The 23,824-nt window shown below is 42.9% G+C and overlaps 1 protein-coding gene and 1 long non-coding RNA gene across 3 annotated transcripts in view; one reads left to right on the top strand and one right to left on the bottom strand.

The window, feature by feature from the left end:
* The window catches only part of TRPM1 (transient receptor potential cation channel subfamily M member 1), a 167,333-nt gene that overhangs the window by 23,944 nt on the left and 119,565 nt on the right, over positions 1-23,824 (bottom strand). For both annotated transcript variants that reach the window (XM_032175278.2, XM_032175279.2), the window contains 13 exons: positions 23,440-23,580; positions 22,560-22,589; positions 18,313-18,605; positions 16,480-16,708; positions 13,408-13,530; positions 13,075-13,206; positions 10,614-10,742; positions 7,779-8,030; positions 6,019-6,193; positions 4,404-4,424; positions 3,369-3,513; positions 1,957-2,159; positions 1,183-1,315 (listed from right to left, as the gene is read on the bottom strand). In XM_032175278.2, coding sequence (XP_032031169.1) covers positions 1,183-1,315; positions 1,957-2,159; positions 3,369-3,513; positions 4,404-4,424; positions 6,019-6,193; positions 7,779-8,030; positions 10,614-10,742; positions 13,075-13,206; positions 13,408-13,530; positions 16,480-16,708; positions 18,313-18,605; positions 22,560-22,589; positions 23,440-23,580 — 2,006 coding nt within the window. The remainder of the gene's footprint in view (positions 1-1,182; positions 1,316-1,956; positions 2,160-3,368; positions 3,514-4,403; positions 4,425-6,018; positions 6,194-7,778; positions 8,031-10,613; positions 10,743-13,074; positions 13,207-13,407; positions 13,531-16,479; positions 16,709-18,312; positions 18,606-22,559; positions 22,590-23,439; positions 23,581-23,824) is intronic.
* Positions 1,271-11,664, top strand: LOC131381091 (uncharacterized). The gene is made up of 5 exons (XR_009209544.1): positions 1,271-1,376; positions 2,007-2,153; positions 10,638-10,724; positions 10,820-11,044; positions 11,513-11,664. It is a non-coding gene; the product is annotated as an uncharacterized LOC131381091 (long non-coding RNA).

Below are 23,824 nucleotides of genomic sequence, written 5' to 3'. Positions count from 1 at the left end.
TGGGGCCAGGGACCCACAGTTGCCATCTCCCCTCCTGTGGGCTGGGGCAGAGTTCACTGGCCTCAACATGCACCAGGGAGACCTAAGGTGCATCTGTGAATTCTGTTGTAATTGTTTGGGAACTGTCAGCTGCGATATCTTTTTGAAGTCCCACCCTGTTTTTATGGCTCTCAATGTGTCTATTAGGAAACTTTAATTCTGTGTACTCCAAGATAGAAAGCAGAGCTAGGCACGGCTCCTCTGAGCTCATCCTTCTGGCCACATTGTTAGCGAAACCCTTTGGAACAGTGTGTTATCAGTCACCAAGATCTTTAGCAAGCTGAAAATGCTTTTAGTACATGATAAAGCCTCTCAAAACTTACATGATAAAAAGTGCAGACAGTGAAGGTCGATTGCTCCTGTCTACCCTTTGCCAGTTGCTCTTTCCCAGCTTAGGGTAGAGCAATACTACGAAGTTTGGAAAATGCCACCATTTCTGTCCCTAGCGACCTGACTTCATTTACTCATTCACTGGTTCACACATCCTGCATTCATTCACTCTGCATTTATTAAGCATTACCGTGGAGATTAGGCTGACCTTGCTGGGTACTGAGGATGTCCATGTGTCTGAAACACACACCCTGCCCTAGTTTAGCGGATCCCACCCTCATGGGGCCAGACACCTCACCCCCCACCCTGCACCCCACCCCTCCCAGTTCCCACTCTCAGGGGAGCCCCAGGAGGGAGCCTTTTCCTCTGCCCTGTGAGGCTGGGAAAGGTGTTGCCAAGGTGCAGCAAGCAGCTAGGCCGGATGAGGAGGGCAGTCCCCTGGGGAGGACCATGCTCCCAAAAGGAAGTTAGGAGCAAGAGCTGGGAGAAAGATGGCTTTCTGTAGCTTCCATTAACCTTGCGGAAACACCCCCACTTTGGGGTAGGGGGTGAAGGCAGTCAAGAACTGTTAGGTTTTCTTTCGGCCCAGGATAAATAAATAAATGTCATTCCCTTCTATATCCAATGCACAGTTATTACCTAGTAACTTTCTCACTATTTCGTGGGAATCCCGTTAAAACGTAAAGTTTAAATAAAACAGGAGAACTCGGAGTGCATGTTTAAATGAACTCTGGCATCCCCCATAGAGTGGGGTGCCCGAGTCAGCAAACCCTTGCTTGGCCCACGGGCCCGCGGTGGGGACGCTACACATACCTCTCAGAAGTGACCCGGATGCGCTCGTCGCTGGACGACTGCTGCTCGTCCTCCTTCTCCCGGAAGTGCTCCTGCACGCACTGCTCCTCGAACTCATGCAGCCTCTTTAGCTCCTCATCGCTAAGGAAGAGCTCTGCGTGAAGGGAGAAGTGTCGGCCACGTGAAAAACAAGAAGAATCAGATTCGTGGCATCAGTGAGAATTTCACAGCCCCACTTTAATTAAGCTCTCTTCTCCGCCACTCCTAAGGCACTTCGCCACTACTCCAATTGATTTTTATCTAAAAAGGTTGTCATACGCCCCAACCCTCGATCAGTTGGAGCCAAACAACCCGCTTTTAAACATAAAAAACAAAATTACATTTACTGGGAAAGTAAAGCCAAGTAATATTTCCTGGAAAACTTTTTGCACTTATTTTTATGAATAGAGTCAAACGTATAGCATTACTTTCTCATTTTCTTTAGATGCAACAAATTAAGACGTTTTGAAAGGAGCATTGAGTTTATATAGAAATTTATAAAGTAGAGTTATTTTAGAGAATTAGCTCAACTTCTGATCTCTATGAGCTGGCTTTCCTAATATTACTTACTAACAAATTAACGAAACTAGAATAAAATGGGTACAAAATTAGAAGCTTTTTGAAAAGAACAGCAGTTGGACTGAGCGTGGTGCTTTTCACACAAGCAAGTAGTTGAGTGAGATTTCTGTGAGGATGTCCAATTGGAACACTATTCTGAGATCAGCCCAACTTAGAAATGAAGAGCCCTGCACATACTCAATCCACGATCCCGTTCCTCTTGGTCCCCTTCTCTCTTTTTCCTGCAGCGGCCGCTGAGACGCATAATGATGATGTAGATGTGGCTTAAAATGATCATCGGTGGGGGCAGGACTGGCCTGTCATGAAATGTCATAATCAGCTGATATCGCTGGAACTTCCACACCTGGTTGGATATTGATTTTACTTCAAAGAAGGTATTGCTTTAAAAAGAAGACATTTTTACAGTTAGTTATATTACTTTTTATAGTGATTTCCCAGAGCAGTCAGAGTTACTCACATTTAAATGAAAATACTCAATGAGATGGCCTTTTAGTGCCCTATAGTACTGATTCCTTGATTATCCAATCTTTTGATTTATCCATCAGTGTGGATTATCTGTGCTTAAGGACATTGTATTCATAAATAGCTAAGTGTAATAAATTGCTATGTACTGTTTTCTTGGAAAACCACACCACAATCTACTCATATACTCAGGAAATTTAATTTCCTATGTGTAGAGGTATAAGCCATTTAACTAAATGTTTTCACATGTTTAAACTTTCAATTCAGTCTAACAAGTAGATGACTACTTTTTTTTCAACTGAATTAATTAGTTGTTGAACTTATTTGATTGAAGGTTCGTTGTTTTGGACATGGGGTAGGTACAATCTTTGTCTTATTTTAGCTTCCAACAGGAAGCAGTAAGTGCGTGATTTCATTGTCTGCCAATACTGGGACCTTAGGAAAACCAGTTACCTTCCCTGACCTTAGTTTTCTCATCTCTCAAGCCAGAAGTTTGGACCAGGTTTTCTCCAATGCCCTGTTCAAGTCTAAGATTGCATATTTCTGTGAAGGATTTTCCCCTCTATATTTTTCATCTTAGAAGCTAAAATCAATTTTTTCAATATTTATTGAGCATGGTCAACATACTCAACACAACATGCCAAATAGGCAGGTTTTATAAGAAACTTGATTTAATCCTTTAAGCTATTTTTTTCTTAGGCCATTTTATCTTCTATAAATGATCAGAAAAAAATGTTTTACTAGTATTACAGTAATTGTAACAGCTTATGAAACTAATATTGCCTTTTCCACCTCTGCTGATGAATAAAAAGCATGACTTAATCAAATATTCTGTACCCCAGGAGACTTTCATCTAAGAAAATATTTTCATTAGATTAAAATACACGCTAAAGTGTTAAAATACTAACCAAGATTAAATTTAAATGTATTTAAGTGTCAACTCTTGATTTATGAATACATTAAGACTGATTAAGTTTCAACAAAGAGACTGCAAAAATTGGATCTACTTAAAAACCCTAATGAAATTATCTGCAAATATATTAGTATCTTGGGAGAGTTCTGAGATTAAATGGAAAATCCGTACAATAATAAATAATAAGCATGTGGTCATCGGCTGTGACACGTACTTGAACACAGCAATCAGCAGGTTCACCAGCAGGATGTTGGCGACCAGTAGATAGCACGCCATGAGTGCTGGCGTGAGCCAGGCGCCGGGGATACAGGGAGGAAGCCGCTTGCCCTCCTCATCATATAGGTTCTCACCACAAGGAGCTGAAAGAAAAAAATAGTTTTGTCTTTGCTTTTTACATGTAATGAAAAGGATAAATATCTCTTACATATGTTTTTCAATACCTATTTCTTTTTTAATATGATTCTTTCTCATTTCATAAGCAATATTTTTTCCATGGGAAAAAATAAACTCTGTAGTGCCAGCTACTTAGGAGGCTGAGGCAGGAGAATGGCGTGAACCCGGGAGGCGGAGCTTGCAGTGAGCCGAGATCGAGCCACTGCACTCCAGCCTGGGCAACACAGCAAGACTCCGTCTCAAAAAAAAAAACAACTCACACAAAGAAAAAGGTCAGAAACTCATATCTGCGCTCAGAGATAGTCATTCTTTGTCATATTTCTAAACATTTTCCCATTTCTTTACTGTGGCTTTCAAATATAAAAGTCTTCATTTTTAAGCAGACAAACATATCTTTATTTTTTTTCCCTTTATTGTTATCTCTTTGAAAGTCATTGTGGCTTCTAATTCTTTAACATTAGCTTATGTTGTCTTCTGGTTGTTTTCTTGGTTTCATTGATACATTAAATTTGAAAATATTTTTGTTATGTTGTATGGGTTAGGGATTTCCTCTACTTCTCACATTGTTTAATCAACTGTTTTGGTGCCATGTTTGAAAAATAATCTTTTCTCCCTCTGCTCATTTGAAATGCAACTTTTTATCACAGGGGGTCTATTTCTCCCCTAAAAAAATAGGGTGATCCCGACAGTGAATTTATGGCTCTCTTTACTTTTTACTGACAGCTTAAAAAGTACTGGCACCAAAAAACAAGAGAAGTATTTGAAAACAGTTTAAGACTACTAGCAATCAGCTAAGGAAAAGGTAATTAAGAAACACATTCCATAGACTAGAATAATCAATTCCATGTAAACTTACGATTAATTTCCATGGCGTAGACTACATAACGATTGGAAAGCAGGATTTTTGTTTTGTTTTGACAGGAGGGGAGGAAAGAAAATAAGACGATGGTTGAGAGAAAAGTAAAACAAGTGGTTTAACACATAACTGTTTTGCTGTGAAGAAATGCGAATATTTTAAGCTTGGGAAATATTGATTCACACTTAGAAACAGTGATCTATTTAGAAGAATTACATACATTAATCATTCTAGAACATATATATCATGGATATTTATTTTACCATATGTCATAAGCAAGAGCAAAAGCTCACTAGTTAAAAATACTGTGAAAAAGACATGATGTTACTGGCAGATGATCAGGTTAACCAATCACGCGCTCCCTGTATTCCAACACAAACACCTCGTAAGCACAAATAACTACAAAATTATTAGTTAATAGTCAGATCAAGAATCAAAAACCTACATTTAATTATGTTACTGAGAATAGCACAGCCTGAAGTTTACCTCTTTACCTTCTCTCATAACCCAATTTAATTTAAAAAAAAAAAAGCTCAGCAATAAAAATACTACAGTTTATGCCTGGAGTCCAGGAACTTTTAACGTGTATGTATGTCTACCTAAACTAATATTCTTTTGAAATCAAATTAGATTTTTATGTTCTGGCTTACCAAGCTACTAATACACTTCAATGGTTGACTTTGTGATACTTGCAATAATGATATGGTCAGAATGACATTATAAAAGTTAGAAAGAAGCTGCTGCATGAGCTGGTTATTGTCTGACCTAGAGGCAGTAGATATACACTGACAGCCCTACATTCTATATGAGAGGAAGATGATAAAAACTTTCTATTCCCTAATAGCAGAGCTCTGGAAGCAGCAGACATGCTATTATAGCTGATGCTTTATGATAAATCACAACATGCAAATGAAAATGTTGGTCCTGAAATGGAAATGGGACTAAAAGTGCCTCCTTCACTGGTGGAACATTTATTCAACTGTCCTGGTGAAATAGTGTACAAGAACATTTGAGCTTTACATTCCTTCAATCCAGAAGACACCAACTCAGCCTGCAGAGGAGCTGGACCTACATTCCCCAGAAATCTGTGCAGGATCATAGCCCATTTCCTCTACTAACATCCAGATTATTTTTGATAATACAAAATAGCACTCTAGTAGTGAAGATGAAATGGGTAGCTATGTGGAAAATGGGCTCTGATGGCTTGAAGAAGAGGATGGTTGGACGTACCAGTTACTCTGCCCTGTTCACTAGTTCATTCTACTGGAAAACACTACCAGCCTTATCCTGGGGTGGGGAGATACTGGGTTGAAGAAAAACTAGGCTATTGGCATTAGAACTGCATTCATGTGACAAGATGTCCATCAGGTCCAGCTCAAGGGAAGTGAGACTCTTGGAATTCTAGTGAATTATTTTTAGAATAAAAGAAATGACTGATGTCTGAAAATCCATGTTCCATAATTTGTCCTTATTTCTTTGTAAAATAATTTGGTGCCTGTGGTGGAGTGACAAATATTTTTTACTTCCAAATTAATACATGTTCTTCCATTAATTTGGAACTGATCATCTGCCTCAGAAGCAGGGAAGAGAATCTTACTATGAATTCTACTCTTACGGTCTATCTGGTCTGCAAACACCTCTCCATAGATCATCCAGTAGGGCATGTAGAAGATGTTTCGGGCCAGTTTCCAAGAAGGCTTCTCCTCTGGATGCAGAATGGCTTGACGGGCTACTCCAAAACTCATGAGCACGACCAGCATGATGACCACAAAGTACAGCATGTCGATCATCTGAGTAAGGAGAACATTTGTCTCTCACTGTCTTGGCTTGTGGGCCAAGTTCACCCTGGCTCATTATATTGCTCTCTCCGATTAAGCATTTCACGAGTGCTTAATTAGGATGACGAAAGCCTCTTTCCCTTCCTTCCTTCCCATCCCTGGGAAGGCTTTTTCCTACTCCATGCAATGCTTTATGCCTAGAATGTCTTCTAGAACATTGCTATCCTCATCTGCTCTTCATCCTTCTTGCTTCTCCTCTGTTGTTGCCCATAAACACATGTCCCTTAGTAACTACAACTGCAGATGGAGAAAGGGAAGAATTATGAGAAAAGATGGGAGTTTGTAAGGGATACTAAGGAGTAAGAGGAGCAGATACCTAAGGAAATAAAACGATAATGAATTGAGAGTATAGACCAACATTTATTCATTCACTACATTTATTCATTCACTACACTACCAACATTTATTAATTCACTACACTGCTGAGTGGTTACAGTGAGCAATGCCCTGGTTACTGTGGATACTAAACTGGTATAATTCCTAACTTTGAACATCCCTGAAGATGGAGGCCCTTGCTGGAATTTACTAAAGCATACATCCCTTAGCTCAAAACCACTTGCCCTATAAAGAGTCCTTCCCAAATGTAGGAGGCTTGCTTTCTTCTTGCACCAGTCCTAACACTGAGGCTCTTTTGGGTAATGTAAGGATGACCTGCTGGTTCATTTTCAGTTTCATATCAGTTTCATATTCTCTGGCCTGTTCTGGAGTATAAGTCGTCATGGTCTAATCACATGGACTTCTTGTGTTCACTCCAGGCCAGAGTAAATGAGCTGAGGATCATCTGGAGTACAGGTTGGGGATTGGCCCTGGATTCCCTTTTGTCTCCGGCTTCTACCACGTTAGGAGGTTATAAATCAGGTGGGTTTTTTTTTTTTTTTTTTGGCCATATATACATTCTGAAGTGGATGTAGTCTCATAGAACATCAAATTCATGTCCCTGTACTAAAGAATGCTGAAAATATGTTTCCAGCCATCAAGAAGTAAATATTTTGAGACATCTGTTTTGCTACTGAATTCCTATTGCATCAAAAATTGATGTTCTCTTATGTCCTGGGAAAGTGAAGTAAGCTCTTATAAAAAACGAGGCTATTTTCTTTTATATTGCTGTCAAAATAGACTCATTGTCTATTTTAAATCAGAAGGAATAAAAAACAAAAGTAATTAGTCACCCTACAGTTGAAATATGGTATGGAAGAAGGAAGACAGTATATATTGAGTACCTGATATATATTGAGATATATATATGTGTATGTGTGTATACACACACATATATACAGTGTATGTATATACACTATATATGTATATATGTTATGTATATATACACAGTAGGCCCTCAACTCATGTTTTTCTATTGGATTTTATTAAGCTATCAACATGCAGGAGAACTGTGTATCTTAAAGCAAAGAATATTTCCTTTAAAAAGCCAACTGTAAAAGAAAAACCAAATGAAATTGAAGGAAGCCATGCCCAAGGCCTGTTCTTATGTCCTAACCACAGCCAAAGTCTCTCTGGATACCCACAGGATGCCATTACTAACCATCTTTCCAATCATCATCACGTATGGCCCCAGATACTTGTTGACACCAAAGATGTCCAGGACACGGATGTACCAGAAGATGATATCCACACAGTAGATCACCCGGCCATAGCCCATGTAGGGCTGGTTCTGTAGGCGAAGAATTGCTCCAATCATGAATGTGGAAATGGCCACGAGATCTGTGATGTTCCAGTACTCCTGAAGCCAAACCTTGATTTTCTGGCTGAGTTTGCCTGGTTCTGACATGAGGATCTGAAAACAAACCCCAAAGAACTGAGATGCCATATTAGAAGTCTTGTCTTAGAATCTTGGAACAATAAGACTGGTGGAACATTCCAGGGCATCTGGCCCCTTTCCTACTCAAAACGTTTAAACACTCCTCTCAGGCAGGGAGAGATATCTAGAAAGGGAAATTCCACGGAATCCTCCCTATTCTTAGATTCAGGGTTTTACAAACTCAGGAAATGCCTTCTAAATTATGTCCTTCTGGCTGTAATTAAAGCAGCTGCATTTTGATTTCTTTTTTAATTATCTGGACACGTGCCTGTTACTCCACATTCCAGAGTCACACAGGATGAAAACTCTAGAGCATAGATGAGCCCCACGTGGCCCCACAGAGGGGCAGTCCACCCAGTGGAGATGGCAGAATGGCACTAGGAAATGTTTTGATTTGGCAAAATTCCTTTGCAACTTAGACATGAGAAATTAGGGGAAAGTTAGACCAGGTTTTTCCCTGCTTGAGATATTATCCTTTCAAAATCACTGCTGCTTAAGGGGAGACTTCCACAGAGTAAAATGGAAGATATTTAGCAAGCAGCATGCACAGGCGTGCGCAGAGCCTTCCCAATGGCACAGCTGTCTGTGGTGCCATACTGGGGTGGAGGGTTGCCGTGCCAGGTGGTACTCCTTCAGTTGCAGGGGTCTTGGGGATCTCTGTGGTAGGATGGGGCAGTGGCTATCAGCCCACACAGAAGGGATTCACTAGTTTAACAACCCATGCACACTAGCTAATGGCCACCCTCTCTCTCCTATAACTGGAAGCAGGTTTCTGGAATAAAGAACAGTGTCTCGGTGTATGGTGGACCCTCAACAAGGTCATGACGGCACAGCAATGGTAAAGCAGGCCGCTCAGGAAATACCAGTTGCAGCACCTGCAGAATTTGAATGAAGCCCTGCTAGAAAAGGAAAAGTAGTAGAAGGTGGCATGTATAATTTTGGATTCAGTGCTCTTTTGGTTTTTCAGGCTCTCATTAGACTGATGCCATCAGATTCCCTCTACCTGGACTAGGTTAATAATGTTTTTCAGTTCAGTGAAAGGGTCAACAGTTACTGCAAAATAATAGTATTGGTTGTATATCAGTTGGAGAAAGGATATGAAATGGTGCTGTGGGCTTTTTCAGCTCAAGTTGCTTTTTTGCTTGGATACAGGCTTTGTCTTTGTAAGCAAATTTAGTGAATTAAAACTTCTGAATGATATTGGAAAGGAAAGTATCCGGCCCATCTTTCCTCTGCTGTCTGCAGAGATTGCTTACTAGGAGTTACATTTTCACTCAAGCCCTCCGGGATAACAAGAGTCATGTGTGAGATGGTATCTGTTCTTTTGCAACACTGAGTTGAAAATCCTGTTCCCTCTGTTTGCAGCAGATGCTCTAGGCCCTTCCCATATCCCCTGGAGCTTTTCCCCAGGTGGGCTTGCCCACCCTACCTGCTGCAGGTGCTGCTGTTAGGCCCACACCTGCCCCCTTCTGGGAGGCTTGCTCTTGGACGCTTGGAGCCATGTCTGTGGTGGGTACCAATGACTAATTGAGGTGGGGCCCAAAGGTGAGACAGACTCCACAGTGTCCAGTCCACTCAGAGCCCCCTACAGGATTAGGCCAAGGACAGGGTCCACCTGAAGCCACACCTCACTTAGCTCCTTTTCCTCCTGACTGGGAGCCCTCCCTTCATAAATCTCTTGCACAAGAGTCCAGAGATAAAAGAGATGACCTTTTTCCTGTAACTTTGGGCTTTGGACCACACTGTGCAAGTGTCCCTTGTATCTCTCTTTCTCGCTTCTGATCCCAAATAACTAAGCCAAAATGTGTACCCAGTTGCAGTAATTGGTTTATCTCAGGTCGCTGGCAGCATTTGCTGATGCTTTCCTATGCATTCAAACCTGTTTTCATTATTAAATCTTTATTTTGCCTCGTATTTTGATTTGCAAGTTCAAGTTCATTCAAGATGTATACATCTTAATTAAATAAATAAATGGAATAAACCTGGGATTGTGATACCTCCAAAAAAAGTCCCACGGCATGTAAAATTTGTTTTTGTTTTCGAGATGGACTCTCACTCTGTCGCTCAGGCTGGAGTGCAGTGGTGCAATCTCGGCTCATTGCAACCTCTGCCTCCCAGGTTCAAGTGATCCTTCCACCTCAGCCTCCTGAGTAGCTGAAATTACAGGCACCTGCCACACAACCGGCTACTTTTTGTATTTTTAGTTGAGACGGGGTTTCACCATGTTGGCCAGGCTGGTTTCAAATTACTGATCTCAAGTGGTCCTCACACCTCAGCCTCCCTAGTAGCTGGGATTACAGGCGTGCACCACCACGGCTGGCTAATTTTTTTTTATTTTTAGCAGAGGCAGTGTTTCACCATGTTGGCCAGGCTGGTTTCGAATTCCTGACCTCAAGTGATCCACCTGCCTCGGCCTCCCAGAGTGCTGGGATTACAGGCATGAGCCACCGCGCCTGGCCCAACATGCATAATTTGCATGAAACGTTTTTTCAGTAAGGAGCCATATCTGCATTTGCAGTCAGCGGTTAGTGGGCTGGGGCAGGCCTTTGGAGTAGCCACCTCTCGTATCTTCTCTAACGCCAGGCTCACGATGTAGGAGATGACGATCCACTCCTGGAGGGACGGCCAGCCATCCATCCGCACCAGGATGACATAGTTAAACAGCAGCAGGTAGCCCAAGTATGATATCTGAAAGAAAGACAAGCTGTTAGCCATGTTTGGGGGAATCACATTGCAATCAAATTTTGAAACCTGTTTTCTTTCAGGTTGACACATCTAAAATAATCTTTGTTTCCAACTGGACTAACTCATTGAGAGGGAACCTTCACTGCACCTCACCAGTGCAGACAGAAGACCTGGAGGCAGGACGGGAGGCATTTTATACTTCAGCACGATATATGCCCTGACTTTTCATTTTCTACATAGAGACATATTTGTTGGTGCTGTCATCCTCATGGGGAAACTATGAAGTTGCAAACATTATGATAACGGTAAACTTTTAATAGTTTGCTGGAGTGTCTTCTACATTCCCGGAAACTGGAAAATGTTACTTACTCCTCCCTGCCTCACAAATTTCCTTCCTGATTCTTTCCACAACTGGGAAGTTAGACGAGAGGACATGTGGATGAGTGGCCCACCCAGACACGCGAGCTGACCCTAGAGTCCCCTCAGTTAGTGGTGGCATGTCCAGGATTTGCTGTGGCCACAGCAGGGCCCCTATCTCTGTGGCAGGGAAAGAGGCAGAGCTGGAGGTGGCAGTGGGTGAGGCAAAAGCGGGGAGTTAAGGGGTTGGGGGAGGACGTCTGAAGTGGATCACCTGTCCCCGGTGATTCACCATGACGCCAAGGAAACTTAAGCTTCTGGGTCCCTCACTGGCACAGGCCCCTTTGGAAGGCTTGAGGGAGGGGTGCTAAAAGTTGAGTATTTGTAACTGGGCAGTTTTTCTTTTTTTTTTCAAGATCCTGCCTCCCAATCCTATAAGCTTTACCAGGAGAGAGGCAGGCCCCCCAGATCCACTATCCACTCTTCGAAGAAAGATTAGAGCCATGTTCTCAGACTTTAGACTGCATCCTAATCCCTGGAAAGCTGTACAATGTGTGATGACTCCACCCTCCACCCGATCCAGAGGGTCTGGGGCAAGGCCCAAGGCTGAGAGGCCTCAATGGCTTCCTGGCCCCATCTCCGGCAGCAGCTTCTATGGCTGGGCTCTCCTGCAGGCTAGGTGCACCCCAGGCCCTCAGATGGTTCTAACCAGAATTGATGGGCAGCAGTGACTTCGACTGTATCATCAATCTTGGCTGCCACAAGGTTGGGTGTCCAGGCCCACAGCTGACCCTTGAGGTGGGCCCTCACACAGAACTTTTCTCTGCCCCCAGCCCAGCCCACCCTCATTCATCGCCCAAACCACAGCCAGGGATCCAGCTCCTCATGTCCCATACCCTGCTCCCACCTCATCACCAGTGCAACCACAGCATCGAGGCCTGCCTGGCGCGGGCTGTGGCTTGATGCTTGGGATTTCATGAGAAGTCTCTCTCCTCCCGACTGACGTAGTTGCACAAGCCACAGTGTGCCTGGCCACCCCCGCTGAGACCACCTGCAGCTTGGCCATTTCCCCCAGAGGTGCTCTGATCTGCCCTCCTGCCTCCTCTCCTGCTCTTGTTAGCAGAGAGCCACACTCTGGGGGCTGTGTAGACCCGAGCCTCAGAGAGGGCTGGAGGATGGCTTGCCAGCCAAGCGGGTCAGTTTGGTGAGCACTTCAGAACGAGACGCCTTGATTTGTTTCCCTATTCCAAGAGTTTACCATCTGGATTTAGCCATACCCTTGTAATGACCCCACCAATTTCATGAAAAATGGAATCTGTGAATTTGCTCTTTAAATCACTAGTCATCTCCGTTTATTTAAAAATAAAATGGCCGGGCGCGGTGGCTCACGCTTGTAATCCTAGCACTTTGGGAGGCCGAGGCGGGCGGATCACGAGGTCAGGAGATCGAGACCACGGTGAAACCCCGTCTCTACTAAAAAATACAAAAAATTAGCCGGGCATGGTGGCGGGCGCCTGTAGTCCCAGCTACTCGGAGAGGCTGAGGCAGGAGAATGGCGTGAACCCGGGAGGCGGAGCTTGCAGTGAGCCGAGATTGCGCCACTGCACTCCAGCCTGGGCGACAGAGCAAGGCTCCGTCTCAAAAAAAAAATAATAATAATAAAAAAATAAAATTATAGTTCCCTAAGTTTGTATTGCTAAAGGCATCAAAAGAGTTCATCTTAAGCAAATAGCATGTGACTATTTTGCCTTATGAGATGGTGTATTTGGGACTAGGATGGCCATATATCAATATATGACAGGATATCGAGATCCAATGTTAGCCAGAGATCTCAATTAGTCCCAGTTTTGTTTTCATAATTCATTTTAATTCAGTGAATTTTTAGATACTTTTTTAAGCCCTTGAAATTTTTCTTGATTCCAACATATCAAAGCATTCAAAATATGCTGAATGTCAAATGTTCAGGAGGAAGCCTTACTGTGTAAAACCAGAACTTGACAATGGGCGCGTTATAGAATTCACAGATCTTTGTTCCGATGGGAATACTTCTCTGTTTTTTGTGCTCATTCTCCTCATCCCCCTTTCTTGAGCCAGCATCTGCATTTGCATCCTGGAAAACAGAGCACGGCACATGACAGGCAGGTGGCTAAATGGGAAATGCAAGGCATTCCAGCACACAGGCACCATTAGAAAAACACAATTCCAAAAATACCTTTAACCAGTGAGATTTCTCAATCCGTGGTACGAGAAATCTCAACAATTTTGAAAACAAGATTACACTGATACTCTTACGGTCAAGTGTGTCACTGACCGTATTCTCCTCTTCTTTTTCTTTGCCATCCTCGTTTTCCTTGGATGTTTGATATGAGAAATCATCATATGTGCGAAATTCCAAAAACAAGATGGTGGGGGGTAGAAGAATCCCCATGATAACCTACGGGACATAAATTGATTTTTTAAGCTGCGGCAATTCTAGAAAAATGTCCCAGCATATTTAAAATTTTTAAACTATGACCTTCAACATTATTCAATAACCTAGGAGCCCTGGAATGTTAGACCTGGTCTGATGTTCTGTGACATGTGCTTGGTAAATTAGTAGACTTGCAGGCGGTAAAACAATTAAAGAACATATACTAAATTTTTTAGATGAATGGCAAACAGCACTGTTGGTGATCCTAACTTTAAAAAGTCCTGGCTGGCATGGTAGCTCACACCTATAATCCCAGTACTTTTGGGTGGCCAAGGTTGGTGGCTCATATGAGGCCAGGAGTTTGAGACCAGCCTGGCCAACATGGTGAAACCCCATCTCTACTAAACTACAAAAATTAACTGGGCATGGTGGTGCACATCTGTAATACCAGCTACTTGGGAGGCTGAGGCACAAGAATCACTTGAACCCAGGAGGCGAAGCTTGCAGTGAGGCGAGATCGCGCCATTGCACTCCAGCCTGGGTGACAGAGCAAGACCCTGTCTCAAAAAAAAAAAAAAAAAAAAAAAGTCCTTACATGAAATTTCAAGGAAGGCAAATCTTTAAATTACAATAGAATAATATAAATAAAATATAATACCTCTAGTGAAGTAGGCCAAAAGTATTTTATATAGAAATAACTTTGATATAAATGAGATTATGTCAACTAAGAGTTGAAAGGCTAATGTAACTCACAAAAGAAGGACTATCATGGACTCAGCCTAGACAGCAAAAGGATGCCCGGATGCCCAGGCTCATAGATAGAAAACGTACTTCCCTTTTTTTTTTTTTTTTGAGACAAGGTCTTGCTCAGTTGTCTGGGTTGGAGTGCAGTGGCACAATCATGGCTAGCTGCATTCTTGATCTTCTGGGCTCAAGTGATTTTCCCACCTCAGTCCCCTGAGTAGCTGGGACTACAGGTGTGCACCACCATACCTGGCTAATTTTTTTTTTTTTTTTTTTTTTGAGATGGAGTCTCATTCTGTCACCCAGGCTGGAGTGCAGTGGCACAATCTCAGCTCACTGCAAGCTCCACCTCCCGGGTTCACGCCATTCTCCTGCCTCAGACTCCTGAGTAGCTGGGACTACAGGTGCATGTCACCACGCCCAGCTAATTTTTTGTATTTTTAGTAGAGATGGGGCTTCACCGTGTTAGCCAGGATGGTCTCAATCTCCCGACCTCGTGATCCGCCCGCCTCGGCCTCAAGAAATGCTGGGATTACAGGCGTGAGCCACTGTGCCCAGCCTACCTGGCTAATTTTTAAAAATTTTTTTGGTAGAGATGGGGTCTCACTATGTTGCCCAGGCTGGCCCTGTACTCCTGGGCTCCAGTGATCCTCCTGCCTTGGCTTCCCAAAGTGTTTGGATTACAGGCGTGAGCCCCCACACCTGGCTGCACTTCCCTTTTTGTCAGTGCTTTTCCACACTCTACCAATGGCTGAAGATCGTTTTAAACTTTAGTTTGAATCATAACTGAACTTTAACTTTTGTGTGCACTTCATTGTTTTTCCTGAAATGTATGGACTCACCTTCTATTTTCTTGTAAGGATTATAAACTGTTTTGTTTCCCTAACCTGTATTCCTGACGCTTTGTGGCTTCTTAGTCCTTCCGTCTATTTATCAGAGTTATTTCTATTCTCCTTGAGTACTTTCTTTTTGAATCCCACAACTCCTTGGCCTCATTTAATCTAACTGCCTTTCTCTTGGCTGCACAGCTTTTGTATGGCAATTTATAAAACTTGGGGCCTGTTTCTTGCACTCCACATCATGTTTTTTCATTGTAATTTTTACCTTTCTTTTTTTTTTTTTTTGCTTGGACTACCCGCCAAGCTAATTCTTCTGCATGGGAGGTTGAAGGTGCATAGTTTGAGTCTTTGCCTGTCTTAAACAGATATTCTTTTCTCATGCTTTTGAATAGTTGGCCTGGGTAGAAAATATTCCAGGCTCCAAATGCTTTTCCTTCAGAACTGTGAAGGCCTTACTCCACTGCTGCCTCTGGGTTTCAGTGTTGTTGATGAAAATTCTGATGCCAATTTGATGTTCATCCAAATGTAGGCGATCTACTTTAGTTTCCTTAAAACCTTGAAGAGCTCTTTATTCTTGGAATTCTGAAAACTTTTTATTAATATCCTAAGTTATGTATAACATCAGCTTAGCATATTACATAGAATTAGACAGTTAAGCATAACATTCCTATTTCTAAGAAGCAAAGTGCCCTCTATTTGCCAGAACCATACTACACAGTATAACTTGTATAGTCTTTTCTTTATCCTCGTGGAGATCTCTAAAATAGATATAATACTGCCATTAGATTGCTAGGTTATCTGCAGATTAGAATCTCTTCTCAAGATAACCTAGTAGTTAACGGCAGTAAACCCCAGAGCTAGGGTTTGATTGCAATATAATTTTTCCCCCACTATATCTTTTTCAAACCCTTTCATAGCTTCCTATTTTCTTGTAATTTTCTCCCATGTCGTGAAAACGTCACTAGTTAAAACAATATACAATTTCAGAGTTATAAGGGAATCTAGAAATAGAGTTCCAGTCCCTCCTTTAATGGTGGGTAGATGACCCAACCAGGGTGCGTGTGCCTACTGAGTTATGGGGGGCTCCATTAGGAGACTCTGACTGTGGCAGGGGTTTGTGCAGCCTGGTGGGCTGGTCAGGTGGAGCTCTGGAGTTAGAGCACCTGGGTGTAGGTTCTGATCCCATGCTGACCAGCTAAGATCCTAGGCATGTCACTTCATCTCAAAGCTTCAGGTTCCTCATCTATAAGACAATGATTGTCATGGCGTCTCCCTCAAGGGGTTGCTCGAAGGAATAAATGAAATAAGCCACAGAAAGTGCTCAGCTCAGCCTGGCAGAGAGTCACTTGTCACTGTCACCCTGGCCCGCCTCGCAGCACGTTGCACGCACCTTCAGGCCGGGGTTCTTCCGCATCCGCAGCCTTCCCATCCACATGTCAGTCAGCAGCATCTGGCTGCAGGTGTGAGCGATGAAGTCCCGGTGTTTGGCTGCCACAGCCAGTTTGAGGCAGGTCGAGTTGCTCCAGTTTTTCAGCTCGTAGGTCAGGAGTTTCATGGCGATCTGCTCGTCGTGCTTGTAGGACTGATCTAATAACTCCAAAGCAAGCTGGCCGAAGTCTCTGGGGGGAAAGAGAAGGGACCAGGGTGAAGCCACAGTGGCCGCAAGCTCTTTCTTAGACAGGCGTATCCACAAGGACTTAGGGAACCACGGGACACAGAATCCCTCACTGGAGGGGCTCTGAGTTTCTCTGCAAGCAAGGAGCTCCAGGGATGTGTCCCCAAAGGGGGACGGCCAGGGACAGTGGCTGGGAGCTCAGTCAGGAGTGGGGCTGACTGCTACTGCTGCAAATGGAGCTGTAGGTTGAGACCACATCTGCCCCTCAGGCCCCAGGGACATAGAGACGAGAAAACAAAGTCCCTTCCCTCAAGTTGTGCACAGATCAGGGAGGCAGATAGAAAAGACAGCAAAAGTGACTTCAAATGCAACACCTGTGGAGTTGGAGGCCACAGTAGCTGGGCTGCTGGTGGTGGTAGTGGGGGGGAGATGGACACTGAAAGGGGTCACAGGAGGGCTGGTGGGTGCCGGCTAGGTTCTCAGTTGATCTGGGTGCTGGTGGTGCTGGCATGTCCCACCTGTGGACTGTCACCAGCTGGGCATTTCAGATGCATGCCTTTCTCTGCGCATGTAACACTTCACCATCACAGTGATTACAGAGAAGCCAATATTCTCAGTGCTATGACAGGGATGAGGCATAGTTGTCATAGGGCCCAGGCCAGAGGGCGCCTAATGACTGATGGGAGCAGTGATAAAAGTTGGGGGGCATGGAGAAGGTGGCACAAGCTGAATTTTGAGCATAAAGCTTACTGCCTTCCCCACATGACCCAGATTCAAATATTTGGCAATAACCATAAACATTCCAAGTTCCTTCAACTTTTTTTTTTTTTTTTTTTTTTTTTTTTGAGATGGAGTCTCACTCTATCACCCAGGCTAGAGTGCAGTGGAGCGATCTCGGCTCACTGCAAGCTCCACCTCCTGGGTTCACGCCATTCTCCTGCCTCAGCCTCATGAGTAGCTGGGACTACAGGTGCCCGCCACCACGCCCGGCTAAATTTTTATATTTTTAGTAGAGATGGGGTTTCACCGTGTTAGCCAGGAAGGTCTCGATCTCCTGATCTTGTGATCTACCCGCCTCGGCCTCCTAAAGTGCTGGGATTACAGGCGTGAGCCACTGCGCCCAGACAGGAGAACCAATTTTACCAGAGCCTCACCTGCTGGTTTGATCAGAGCCTGACTGACCTAGGGGAAGCACACCCAACTCCAGCCCCCTCTAGCCATCCTGTCCCACCTAACCATGGAGGAAAATCAGAAACACCTGTGAAGGTCACAGTCCAGGGCACAGGCTCATTAACGTATTCCTCGTTAGTGTGTGTTTCCCTATGGAAATTAATTTCACCATCCTTGCATTAAAATTGTGTTTCAAGGAAAGGAAAAAAATTGTGTTTCAATCTTGATGCAAAGAGAAGGCAGTACACGAAAACAACGACACTCCAAAAACATCTCTGAGAGACAGAAAGAAAAATGCTGACATGACAAAGTCATTTGTGAACAAGCTTTAACCACCATTGTCCTTAAGTGAGAAGTACATTGTCCACCCCTCCCTGCAGAGACAAGTACTCAGGATGGTCGTCTCTCCTGGCCTTTAAATCCCCGCTAGACACTAACTTGGAATTGTTATCCAAGTCCTGGGAGATGTCATCCACCAGATCACTCTCGGAGGACTCGTGGGCCATGGCCTTGTAGAGCTTGCAGGCCACCAGGGCCTTGGCCATGCTCTCTTCCCCTCGCTGCCAGAGGAACACCGCCATTTTCTGGCGTTTCATCAGCACGGCCCACACCATCAGCTCGTGGAAGGGGTACTGGAACCGACTCACGGCAGGGTCGTCTACGTCAATGTCAATCTCTTCCTCCTTTTTCTTCTTTTTCTTTTTCTTCCCTTTAGCTGGAGGCTCATCATCCTGAGGGGAGAAACATGGATTTCATGGTTTTGCCATAAAAGTATGCAACTAAGAGTTCCAGAACTCCTGGAGAAAGGGAACCCTTTCTGTCTGAGGTAATAAAGAGACTTCTGAAGTACATCTTACATTTCCACTCCATATATGAATTCTTTCGAAAAGATGCACAAGTTTATTAGATAAGTAAACTATATAAAACCAAATGAACTGAGAAGGCATACTACTGTTTGGGTAACTTGCACCCCTGCGTCAGCAGTTTTACTTAGAAGCCTTTAACTGAGGAGATGCTGCAAAACTAAAAAAAAAAGCAAAACCTCCCCCAAACTAAACACAAATAACATCATGGAAGAGGGAAAGTCTACAGTTTATTTCCTCAGGGAAGTCTTCCAATGTAGCAAAAATAACACTCGTTTGCCAGACGTAGCTGGACCAGAAATTAACAGGAAACATGCAAAAGGGGCTAGAGAAAAATGTTTTAGGTTTCCCTCCAGTGTTTTAAGAAAGCAAACATTCCTCTTTGAGTGAGCACTGTCCTTTTCCCCATATGGTGCAAAAGGGAAGGCCAACATTTCCCATTTCCTAAAGGGGTTATGAGAACTGTTCTGCGAATGGATCAGGATTCGTAAGAAAGGCAGATCGTGATTGGGAAAACCGGCATGAAATATGTGGGTCTCAGACTATTCCAGGCTAATACTTTAGTATTCAATGGAATAGCAGAAACAGATGTTTGTTCTTTTGTAAACAGTGTTCCCATCAATTATCTTCTTTTATTCTTACAAGGACTCTGAGAGGTTGTGAATTCCTTCCATTCCCTCAGATTAGGAAGTTGTGGCTCAATCTGAATTAACTCAGCCACATTCACACAGTTGGAGTGGTCTGGAGCATGGGGGGTTATGGGGAGCACCCTGGCTCTCCAATTCCTATCTCAAGTTGTTCACTACTGACCCCATTTTTTTCTTTTTTTTTTGAGACAAAGTCTCGCTCTGTCGCCCAGGCTGGAGTGCAGTGGCACGATCTCAGCTCACTGCAAGCTCCGCCTCCCGGGTTCACGCCATTCTCCTGCCTCACCTCCGGAGTAGCTGGGACTACAGGCGCCCGCCACCACGCCCGGCTAATTTTTTGTATTTTTAGTAGAGACGGGGTTTCACCGTGTTAGCCAGGATGGTCTCGATTTCCTGACCTTGTGATCCTCCCGCCTTGGCCTCCCAAAATGCTGGGATTATAGGCGTGAGCCGCCACGCCCGGCCACAACCGACCCAATCTTTATAATATCATAATGAGCTGTGATAACATTTTAATGGAAAATATAGTATCTTGACTCCAATTTAAATATCTTTGGTCTAATTTTCTAATTTTGTCACAGTGAAGCTACAGTCGCAGTGATGTAGGAAAGGTTCATCTACACAGGTTAAAAATGAACATTGTAGAAATGTTAAGATAAACATAGATTTTCAAGAATATATAAGATAAAATAGAAATTAACTAATCACTAATGAAATGTTATAAAACAGAAGTCCTTTTAAGCCTATTTTTCAATAACATATAATATTATTAAAATATTAATTGCATGTAAATTATCTTTAAAAACTGCCGGAGAGAGAATATGAGAAACAAAGAGTTAATTTTCCTAAAATGCAAAGGCCTGCCAAGAATCAATGAGGAAAAGGGAAAGAAACCAATAAAATAACAAAGGATCTGAACTGGGAGTATAAAGAGAAATCGACATATTACTATAGTTAAGTAAGTAACACACCTTACTTAGCAATGAATTTGAAAAAAATTACAGGATATTTCTATACAAGGAATAAAATCTGAAATTAGTAACAGTAGTATGACAACAACAACAGTCTGTATCTGGGAAATTTGAAATACACTTCTAAATAACTCTTGGATTGAAAAGGAAATAATAAACGCCTTAGAAAAAACAACAATGAAGGTTCTACTTATCCAAACCTGTAGAATACCATGAAACAATGCTCAGAACAATTTATACCTTCAATGCATTTATAGGAATACAGTCAAGATGGAAAATGGGTGAATTTTCCTTTCAAACTGAGTTAGCACAAACAATACAATAACAGTAGGGAAAGTATATGGACGAAATGAATACAAATAAAAGCAGACATAAATAAAATAGAAACAGAAAAAGAAAGTTGCTTGATAAAGCAAAAATACCAATAAAATATGTAGGAAAGAAAGCTTAAGAAAATAAGAGAGGAGATATAAATTTTGTTAAAAAATGGCACAAGAAGCTGGGCGTGGTGGCTCGTGCCTGTAATTCCAGCACTTTGGGAGGCCAAGATGGGGGGATCACCTGAGAATCTGAGATCAGGAGTTTGAGACCAGCCTGACCAATATGGTGAAGCCCCATCTCTACTAAAAATACAAAAATTAGCCTGGTGTGGTGGCATGCACCTGCAGTCCCAGCTACTCGGGAGGCTGAGACAGGAGAATTGCTTCAACCTGGGAGGCTAAGGTTGCAGTGAGCCGAGATTGCACCATTGCACTCCAGCCTGGGTGACAGAGTGAGACTCCTACTCAAAAAAAAAAAAAAAAATTGGCCCAAGAAATGACACACAACTGAAGATACTGAGGAGACTGACAAAAACTAGAATACTATGTAAAAGTTTATTCCAGGGAACTTGAAATTCTAGATGAAATAAATCATTTTAGGAAACTATAAATGACCAAAGTTGACTCTAGAAAATAAAAAGCCTGAAATGTACTTATATTTATAATGGCTATTATGAGGTAGTATTATGAAATACACACTTCTAAGAAATAGGACTGGACCCGGAAATTTTACAAGTGAGTCCACCAAACCTTCATGGAATAAATAAACCCTGACATGGAGAGTTTGAAAGAACAGGAGATCACGGAAATCTCATAACCCTTCCAGGAGCACCGTGTTAAAGGTCAGTCTTAATTGTCAACACAGAATGAAAGCCATCTACACTGAATCCATGAAGAATCGGGATGCTGTTTAGCTAATAAATGTATCTGAAAACAACGTTTCCAAGAGTCAATCCTAATATTCCACAATATGGCATTTCTTCCATTCATTTAAATATTTTTAGGTCTGGGACATTGTTCTTACAGTTGCTAGTAAAGGTAATTTCTGGTACTTTTGTCCTATTGTGAGGGAACTTTAGTTGATTTTCCTGGATTTTCTAACTCCCCCCAAATTTTTTTGCTGATAATAATTTCTCCCTTTCTTGGGTATTCTTTTTTAGCATTTATTTTTCCTTGTGGTTCAATTTCCAGAACACTTTTGGAGACTAGTGAAAGATGCCAATAGGTAAGAATTATAAAACAGTAGATGATGCCAACAATATTGGGCATGCTTGTCTTGTTCTTGATTTTCATGGACATGACTTCAGGGATGCACTGCTCATCATATGTTTCCCTTGCTCTAAGATATACATGTATTTTAATCATTTCAAGAAAGTATTTTATCATTCTATTTTGAGAAAACTGTATTTTTTGACAAAGTAACAAAGTTCAACATGTTTTACATGTGTTTCAAATTCTTCTTTAGCACCTGCTGAGAGATGGTCATTGATATGATGCAATATATTAAAGACTAACATTGCATTATATTTGCATTCTTGGAGGACTCTGATTTAGGACTGTGAAAATAGTCTATTGAATTCTTTTTTGTGTTATTTTTGGTTTTTTATTTATGGTTTTTGCATACACAAGTGGTGTTACTCTCTAGTTTTTTTTGTTTGCTTAATCTTTGCTTTTGAAACTGTGGTTTTGTTAGTTCTAGAAATGAATTGTGCAGCATTTACCCCCATTAAAGAAAATGTATATATGGTCCTTTTATATAATTTGACTAAGACATCTAGGTAAATTTTGGTGAGTAGTATCGTATATTCGCAAATACAGAACTTAAAAGGACTATGTATATTTGACCAAGATGTTATAAAACTGTTGAAAACAAGTTCTACTTACTTCCATTCCCAGAAGTTTAAGAGCTTTAGGCTGTATGGTAAAAGAGGAAGAAAAAAATCAATTTACTTAGACAACTAATGTTAGTAGTACATTAGCAGTATTGTTGATAGTGGACATACGAATTGATTAAAAAGCACTTTGTATCATTAACAATTAATGATAATATCCGAGGAAAAGAAGTGCTTTAATATGGAAACTCTTCTGTCAGCAGAAGTTAATTGAGAAGAAAGCTCGGCAGACACATGGCCCTTATTCCAGATAGAAACCGAGAAGTTCCCTAACAGACTTGCAGAGAGCTGTGGGGCTGTAAGGCGGGTGTGAGGGGAGGGCATCATGAAAGATCAGACATTTGAGTTGGACTTTTGATAAGGGTGGGAAAGGCACTGATAGTGGGGAAAGACGTGGCAGATACACGGTCTTTGATTTGATCACAGGATTTGATTTTGGTGCAGGTACGTGGTCTCCCATGTGGGTGAGGGCCAGCCGGTGGAGGGCCTTGGCTGCTGTGATAATGAGTTTGGATATGATTCTCCAGGCAGTGAGGAGCTCTGGGAGGTTTGAAGCAGGGAAAGCAGGCGTGTCCCTTGCTTTGGAAGATGATGGCAGTTACAGTGGTGGGATGGTAGAAGAGGCTGGAGCGGGCAGACAGTAGCCCTGAAGCCCAGGAGGAAGCAAATGCAATGGGTGGGCGGGGCGGCCCGAGCTCAGGGCAGCTGGAGAATGCTGTGGCTCTGGCCTGAGAGCACTGTAGGAGGCAGGACAGCTGTGCTGGGGACAGGGTGAAGGGCCTGGCTCTGAACCGGCCAAGTTGCTGAAAAGCAAGCGAGGAACCACATGGCACTCGCGAACCACAGAACGCTACACAGGCACTGAGTTCTACCCTCTTTGGTCCAAACAAGTTGTTGTAAAGAGTCCGAAAGTTTTTCCGAGTGTAGTTGCAGCGGTAGGCTCCTCCCATGAGGTACTCCAGCACGAGCCCGATGTCTATGAGGCTGATGTGGTAATCAGGCGGAAGGTTGCTCTGTAAAAGAAGTCTGGTCTCAGGCCCTGTGAGAATGCGTTCGCAGGGTGGACTTCATCACACGCCTCGGGGGTAAGTGGCCGTCCTGGCCCCCACTTGGGAGTTCATGTAACAGGTGGGTGGGTGGGGGATTAAGCAATATTCAGGCTGGGGAAAGCATCTATCCCTTGATAACAAGGCGGCAGAAAGGGCCAAGAACAGCGCTGCAATCAACAGGACACAGAGTGACTTGAGGAACCTCCTG

Source organism: Hylobates moloch, unplaced genomic scaffold (assembly GCF_009828535.3).
Source record: "Hylobates moloch isolate HMO894 unplaced genomic scaffold, HMol_V3 SCAFFOLD_14, whole genome shotgun sequence".
Lineage (NCBI taxonomy): Eukaryota > Metazoa > Chordata > Mammalia > Primates > Hylobatidae > Hylobates > Hylobates moloch.
This window is presented reverse-complemented; position numbering and strand designations above follow the sequence as displayed.